General features: G+C 36.3%; 1 protein-coding gene across 4 annotated transcripts; it reads left to right on the top strand.

The window, feature by feature from the left end:
* Positions 1 to 1,362: 1,362 nt before the first annotated feature.
* LOC137088859 (uncharacterized) lies at positions 1,363 to 6,636 on the top strand. 4 transcript variants are annotated; one of them, XM_067452212.1, is made up of 5 exons: positions 1,363 to 1,539; positions 4,714 to 4,845; positions 4,981 to 5,074; positions 5,305 to 5,392; positions 5,474 to 6,636. In XM_067452212.1, the coding sequence occupies exons 2-5, from the start codon at positions 4,773 to 4,775 to the stop codon at positions 5,822 to 5,824; spliced, it is 606 nt and encodes a 201-aa protein (XP_067308313.1). In that variant the 5' UTR covers positions 1,363 to 1,539; positions 4,714 to 4,772; the 3' UTR covers positions 5,825 to 6,636. The 4 variants fall into 4 exon arrangements, with proteins under 4 accessions (XP_067308313.1, XP_067308312.1, XP_067308314.1 ...); XM_067452211.1 differs by having other exon boundaries at positions 4,349 to 4,845; XM_067452213.1 differs by having other exon boundaries at positions 1,364 to 1,539; positions 4,797 to 4,845.
* Positions 6,637 to 8,357: the final 1,721 nt, after the last annotated feature.

The raw sequence follows: 8,357 nt of genomic DNA, 5'->3' as shown, positions 1-8,357 counted from the left end.
CTATACCAGCCATCATGGCAATGATTTTATGATGATAGCTTCTTAACTTTGAATAATGAACTTGGGTAGAAATGGGTTGGACAGTCAAAAAGTGGGAAAAAAATCTCTATTTACTGTTTGCAGGAATACGGTTGGAATCGGCTCTTTTCTTCAGCGAATCCTGCTATATTGCCCCAGGTTAGAAAAACTCTCCGTAGTGTAATGGGCAGAGCAAACACACAACTTTGAAATTCGATTGTAAATAAACATCAACCATGACTGTTGACATTTTTTATCTGTGGGAAGGCTATGAAAAGTCCTCACGTCCCCTGCACAGCCTGGACCATAACATTTATTTTCATGATCTGCCGTTTTCACTATCCTCGCGTGACGCTTGTTTATCAGCTGAACTCCTGACAGCTGTGCAGTTCCACCTTACAATAAACATTGGCTGACATGCAAATGTTAGGGGCGTACATATTAAGGATCCCAGTGATTGCGTCACATGTGGCGTTATGTTGAAAATAGCCTGTTTTTCCATGGTGTTTTCACAAACAAGATTTACATATGAAGGAGGAGGCAATGGTGTTTGAGACTCACTGTATATGATGTCCTTGTACTGAACTCTTTTTATTTAACCATGGCAAGGTTAGTTCAAATTTTCATTCTAGGGCACCTATAATGGCTGACAGCAACATTTGTTATATAGTAAGAGGTTTTTGTCTAAAATCATCCATCTGCAGTTTTTTCCCTTCATTTTAGCAAATATTTTTCTTGATTACATGTTCATTTGATGTCTTTAATTTCGTAAACATTATGATGTCATTGATGTCTAACATTCATAACATCCCCATACACTGATTGGCTTCATTACTCCACCAATCAGCTGGTGGATGCTGCACATTGGCGGTGATTGAGGAGATTCCCCCCTTCTGTATCTAAAGCACTTTGAGTACCCAGAACCAGAAGAAGAAGAAGAAGAAACACTATATGTAACAAATTATTATTATTATTTGACCCTGACTATTCAGACTATAGTCAGTGACTAACACTGATGTAAAACGCTGACTAATCTGAATTTAGACTGCAGTTCAATGTTTTTTTGTCTGTGGAGCAAAATTGTGAATCTTGATCTAAATGGACTACACATGAAATACAAATTACAATCATGGCACTTGTATCTATTAATACCTCCAACTGAATAGTTTTGTATAATAATCGTACGAGGAATTAGGCTACTTGATTTGTTTATTTATTCTGCCATTACTGTCACTGAACATTTTGCTTTATCCTCATTGCATTTACACGACTTCAACCAGCAGATGTCCTCGGCGTGCAGAGTTTCCATACATAGACATGTCTCCTAGAATCCTCATTTTCCTCTGGCGGTAATGCGCTGAATGGCTGCTCAATCTGACAGAAAACACTAGAAGAAGAAGAGCCACTAGTTCCCTCTCTCGCATCCTCCATACTAGCAAGGCATCAACTCAAAGAAGTCTTTTGTCCTTCTATAACATTAACTATAACAACAATGAACGGCGAGGAATAAAGCACACCAAGGTAACAATTGTAAATGCATCGTCTGTAGCTCAGCTATTTCTCATTTCGGAAGGCTGCGTCCTCCGGAGGTCGCATTCGAAGGCTGCATGCGTAATAAGGCTGTCTAATTCTAAAAAAAGTGAGTAGGACACTCCAAATGCGACCTTCGAATGCGCCCTTCTTTCACAGGAATTCGGAGTGTGCATGAGGTGTATATTTTGCGGCTGCAGATAACCTTTTATTTTAATAGTATGGTGTTTAAATGCAAGTAGTTTCAAGCTTGTTTTTGTTTTTAAGCTGTATGACCTCAAACAGTTATGTGTGGTAAACAGGATTACAAACGTTTGCTTTTTAAACGTTAAGAACAGTACATTGCTGTCAAGGCAGGAAGCATTTCATAGTCATTTTCAAGTTATAAAAGCCTGTGTTGGCATAGCAACGTAATACTTCCTGCCTGCTTGTCCTACAAAGGACGTCTCGTTTAATTCTGATTGAGGACACTGTATGCATCCTTCACAGGATGTATCCTCTAGAGGACGCAGCCTTCGAAATTAAATGAAATGAGACAGCTTGTATGTGAGTGATTGTTTCGAAAATAACATCTAACAATTTCCCCAGCTGAATAGAGTAAAGTTAAACAATGAAACTATTAAAAATTAACCTAAACACTGTTGTACAGGCAGTCAGAAAACAAGGCACGAATGTATTTGTTTTAGCAGTGTACATGCTGGAGCAATTGTAATACGGTAAGAATCATAATGCAAAAGCATCCAGAGCTATTTGACGGGGGAAAAAAAACATGATCCATACAGCAACCTATGGAATCCCAAAGCTGACATACTAATAAATAAATAAATATACATAATTATATATATTTATAAATTATATAATTATAAATTAATAATTCACATTTTTAAACATAAGAAATGTAAAAAATGTAAAACTAAAATACATGATTATATATATACATAAATAAATATACAAATAATGTAAAAAAAATATATATACTTTTATTTCTCAATTTATGTATAATTGTATTTGTATAAAACGAGATATAACTTTACTGCCATGTCAATCAAGGCTGATAAGAACTTGATTTAGATCTCCTTTAAACAAAATAATGATGGTAAAGCGGTGCTGTCTAATCAGCATTTTGATATGCCACACCTGTGAGGTGGATGGAATTTCTCTGCAAAGGAGAAGTGCTCTCTAACATATTTAAATAGATTTGTGGAAATATTGGAGAGAAATTGGCCTTTTGTGTACATAGAAAAAGTTTTAGATCTGAGTTCAGCTCATAAAAAAATGGGGGCAAAAACAAAATGTTGTGTTTATAATTTTGTTCAGTGTAGTTATTTAGTAATGGTGACACAGTTATGACATCACTTTGTAGGCCAAATGCAGAAGCAAGTTAGCATTTTAGCACTTCCGTTTCCATCGTCCCAAAGTCAGTTTTACTCCACTCATGATTTTTTTTGTCTTAAAAAACACAGTCCACTTTTACAGCCTCATTATCCTCATAATTATGACTCAAACGTTATGGGAAAATGTTTTGAGATAACTGAAATAGTTGTTCAGAAGCTTAGCAGTGTTGATGTAGGGCTAATAATAATCTAAAGCAAACAATGTAGAAAAAGATAAATTTGCATTTTAAAAATATAATTTAAATTAAAAATTAATCTTTTCCGTTGATTTTCATTATCGATTATTATAAATTCTATTGACGAGTTGTTGCAGCCCTACATCGAACGACCGTGGTATAGTCCGTTTATAGACTACATTTAGCTTTCTTTTTTTTTTTTTTTTTACTTTTGGTGACTGCTTTTAGGCTTCAAAATTAATAAAAGTTCATCTATGATAATTATCTTGATGGGAAAAACATGTAGCATCATAAACTTTTGTTGATCACAGAGCTTGTTTTTTTGCGATAATCCAAAAGCCTATGGGAAAATCCTATTGAGTTTTTATTGAGGGAACTGTATTGATTATATACAGTGCGATACTAACTGCCAGTTGGCCAACAAAGTGACGTCATACCTGCACCACTCTATATGCTCCTCATTTTACTTTATTTGCTATTGGTCATATCCGATCAAACTACAAACTTTCCAGCGATGTGTGTGGAAAAATGGGATGTGCGCTCGACAAGCGTGTGCATCTGTAGCAGCTAAAATACGTGTAACTATAATTTGTTTAACATTCTAGTAATTCAAAACATGTATTTCATAACACCCTTTGTTGATATATCCATTCTGCTCTGTTTTCTTTGTTTCGACATGCACTATACTGTACACGCTGTGTAGTTTCGGAGCATTTTAATGAGTACGAGTCCACGAGTGCAGTATCAGGCCTGATACCGATACTAGTATATCCCTAATTTGAATACCCATGCACAAAACATAAAATTGTGATATACAGTGTGAAATGCTTTAAATTCTTCCCAAAATTCTATTACAAAGCCCCTATGAAAGTCAGACACTACAAATCTACCCCATTTAAATTGTAACAATGGCAGATGTATTAATAGTTTTATATATTTTTAGAAACTAAAATACAATTTTTCATTAATCTTGCTAATAAAGAGACATTCATGGTTTTACATGTGGATGCAGTGGCCTTCTTCACAAATGCACAGGTATTATTATATAACTATTGGGTGCTTTAGGGAAAATGCAAAGCATAATCAAAAACTTTAAAGTCTGAATCTCCATAAATTATGGACCAAGCTATCAGTTACAATGATGTGTCATTATTTTCTAATGATTTTGATTGTAAGAACTCCCAGCTTATTCCTACTGCCAGAAAAATTTGTCCCCATTTAATATTTCAGTGTACCTATTGTAGGACAGAGTTTCTCAACCCTGGCTCTCAAGGTTCGCTTTCCTCCAGTATTTAGCTCCAACCCTAATCACTCAAATGGAAGGCTGCGTCCTTGTGAGCCTGCATATCTCAGCTGCCACATTATCGAGCACCGCCAAAGGCAGTCTTTTTTTTGGAAAACAGCCTTTATTTTGCGTCCTTCATTCAGCTCATTTTGAAGGATGCATTAGCTGCGTCCCATTTCGGAGGCCGCATTCTTCCAAGGTCACATTTGAAGGCTGTTTACGTCACAGTGGCACAATGAAGGCTGTCCCAGTTTGAAGGCTCCTTCGAATGCAGCCTACAAATGCATCCTTCTTTCCTTGGGCCACGAAGGATAGAACAAGTGGATCCTTTACAGCCTAGCCTATCCCAAGGTTCATTGCGCACCGGTAATGGCAGGATTTTTGTTTTCAAAGAAAATGCCGGGTGATAGTTGTGTGGCGGCTGGGGAGTACACTTATAAATGTAAGTAATGTTTTAATTTACTCAAATATCTAGCAAAACAAGTGTTAAAAGCCAGGGGTGTTACCACTGAGCGTCTTCAAGTGTTACGTGGTCTGGGAAAAAAAAAACTTGTTCTAATATTTTCTTTTATTTTAGGGAGCAAGAAGCAGACAGCTCAATTTATAAAAATGAGGGCTGAAAAAGATTATTTATTTACCGGGGCCAAAAACTCGGCCAGTGTGGCTTGGAGGTAAGGCCTATTTCCACTAGGCTCTCTTGTGTATTATAGCAAATAGCCCTCACACTATACAATACCCACAACAATAAGACAACCAGTAGATGAGGCAATAGTCTCTGACTTTGTGTCATGCATGCTGTGTCTACAAATGTTTTAACCAAATTTGAGGATCTAAAAATATGATTTCTGGAGTATTTTGTATGCATGTCCTGTTTAAGTGTTTCCCATTTCTCTTGTTTTAGTACAATTCTGGAAAAAATGGACCTGCTGGGGAAGGTCACTCCCTTGCAGGCCAAGAAAAAATGGGAGAACTTAAAAAGAAAATACAAAGTATGCAAATTAATGGACACATATTTGCAGAAATGTGTTGTTGTTGTTGTTAACAGATGTGGTTTATTTGCTCTGCCTTAGAATTGCAAGTGTACTGTGTCCGGTGAGGGAGTGAGTGGGAAACCCAATGCTGCAACTTGGCCATGGTTTGTCCTCATGGATGAAGTGTTGGGACAGAGGCATTCCAAAACCCCCCCTGTCCTAATTGCCTCTATCCCTGAGGACACACCAGGGCCAAGTTCAGCAGCGAAAGACCAAGATGAAGAGGAGCCAGCACGAGCCAAGAGAAAAAGAGACCGAGATGATGAGCTGATCGAGCTAATTATGGAGGACATAAAGTTTGAGAGAGAGACAGAGGAGAGGAGAGCACAGGAGAGCAGGGAGAGAATGAACAGATTGTTTTCTCTTCTTGAGAGATTGGTCGAGAAATAAAATATATATAAATTCAAATTTGTACATGAAACAATTCTACCACCAACTGTCTGATTACCAAGATTCTTCAAAATATCATCTTTTGTGTTCAACAGAAGACAGAAACTCATACAGGTTTGGAACAACATGAGGGTGAGTAAATAATTACAGGGTGAACTAACTGATAAAATTTAAATGAACAGTATGTAAACCCCAAAGCTTAAAATAATTAATTGGTTTGAGTAAGAGAAACTTAAACAAATTAGTTAATTCAAATTAAGTTTTATGAGTGTTTAGCTCTTTCTTTTTCTTTCAAGTTCACAAGACTGATATATTTGAATGGGCACCAATTATGCAAAATCCACTTTTACATGGTGTTTGGACATAAATGTGTGTTGGCAGTGTGTGAACACAATCACCCTACAATGATTAAAAACTCTTCAGTTTTAATTTTCTGAGGAAACTGTATAAAAGTTAATGTAATGTAAGAAGTAAATGTAATAATGTAAATGTAGAAGAGTTAATGTTAATCTATGTTAATGTAGAAGAGTTTCTGTTAATGTGGGTATTTGGAGAGTTACCATCATGGTGACAAGTGGTGCATGTTGCTTGGTTTGAGAGCAGGTATAGTAAATGCTTTATATTGCTGTAATCATTGAGTAAGTGTTATACCATGCTATTGTTAACATGTTAGTAAGTTAGCATTTTCTGAATTAGCTTGTTATAGCTAGCTAAGTTTATACTTAAAAAAATGTTCATATCGAGGCGACATGGAAATTTGAAAAGTTAAGAACAAAATGTACAAGTACAAAAATAAATATCTGCCAATTCTTGATTACCTCAAATTGTTTGAGTTTGCCACAATAGAGACCATGGTAAGGCCTCTGCCAGCGGGACATCATCTGGGATGTGTGTGTGTAAGGCCGCCCAAATCGCCCCAATGGAGGCTAACGATCGGCGGGTGAAGGTCGCTGCGCGTTCGTCTTTTCAGCGGGGAAAAGGGAATTTATTCCAATTCCTCGTTATCTGACTCCATTTAATCATAATTTAGAATTTAGGTTAGAATGCCAATTGGTTATTTGGTCATTATATTTAATAGTTTAAATACACATTTAATTATTCCGTTTAACCCTTTGTTGAAATTATACCCAACCTGAATAATTCCAGAGCAAGTCAGAATCAATCAAAGTGTAACAACTTATTAACCGTCAGGTAAATTTATAATGCCAATTACATAGTCAATTCAAAGGTAATCCATATATAACATCAAATACTCTGAAGTAAAGAATGAAATATATATACCTGACTTCTAAAAACTAATGCTGGCTATCTTGAGACATCCAGCATTACGGGCTGACCTGTTTAAAGTGTCAAGCCCTGAGCTCTTTGCAACATTCCCTTAAATACCCAGAAACAATGCACAAACTCTTTCAAGTGTAAACACGAGTTCACAATGGAAATTTGCATTGATCAAGACTTGTATTGATGCAAAGGCCAAATGGCTGAAAGCCACACCCACCAAACTAAGACAAGATATCTTTAAACTCTTAAAACATTGATTATCTTTTGGTTAACTTCTGTGAGGATGAGATCTTTGTACCAGTCGCACTGAGACATTTCAAACAATATCAAACACATATAATACTGTATCGTGTGGATTGACATTGTAATATAGAGATTCTGGGTGTATTTTCAGTGATCTCAGCATGAGAGAGGGAAGGAATTGGGGGAGAGGGAGTCAAAAGGGAAAGCTGTAGATTAGCTGATAGTGAGGTGAGACTTGCGTCTCCAGTGGTGTGTGAGGGACAGTTCAGATGTTAATTTCCTTTATTTTCTCAGACAGTCCTTGTTCCTCATCCAGACATTTCGGCATACTAGTTTTTTCAGTCTTACAAGTGCATTTTTCAATTGTGTTGTCGACCAACGGGTTTGCAGGGCTGATTCAGCCGACGGCTGCCATGTTGTGAAGATGTTTTCAGAAAGAGATTAGAGGGATAGTTTTGATGTTTATCGGTTTAAGGCATCCAAGATATGGTTGGGTTTTTCTCTCTCATATATTACAAGCACACACATGACAACCTACACACAATTTTTTTATTACATACATACACACCACACTCTGACATCTATACCAAAACACCCACACAGTTATAGCTGCATAATTTATCAAATTGGCTTTATAATATGCATAAACATAAAACAGAAATAAAGTAAGTATTTGCTTTATACGCCAAACCTGAGTCTAAAAAATAGTAAACGTTTAAATTTTGAAGCCTTGGCAACAGAATAAAAGCCTATTAACAAAGATTGCATTATTTTATAGTTAAATGGCAATGGGATTAAAAATAGCAGTTTTAATGGGTTTCAATGTGGACATTTTTGTCAAAAAGGCACTAAATGTGTGAGTATTTTATGTACCTAGTGCAAAATATATATTTTTTAAAGGAAATGCCTTGACAACCAACATTTTAAAGGTCAAAATTAATGCAGTTTCAAAGGGTTTCAGAAGCCCTGCATGATTCCAGATGAGGAATAAGGTGTTATCTAACAAAAC

The sequence above is a fragment of the Pseudorasbora parva genome, chromosome 9, assembly GCF_024679245.1.
Source record: "Pseudorasbora parva isolate DD20220531a chromosome 9, ASM2467924v1, whole genome shotgun sequence".
NCBI lineage: Eukaryota > Metazoa > Chordata > Actinopteri > Cypriniformes > Gobionidae > Pseudorasbora > Pseudorasbora parva.
The sequence above is the reverse complement of the archived record's forward strand: the minus strand, read 5'-3'. Positions and strand labels throughout refer to the sequence as shown.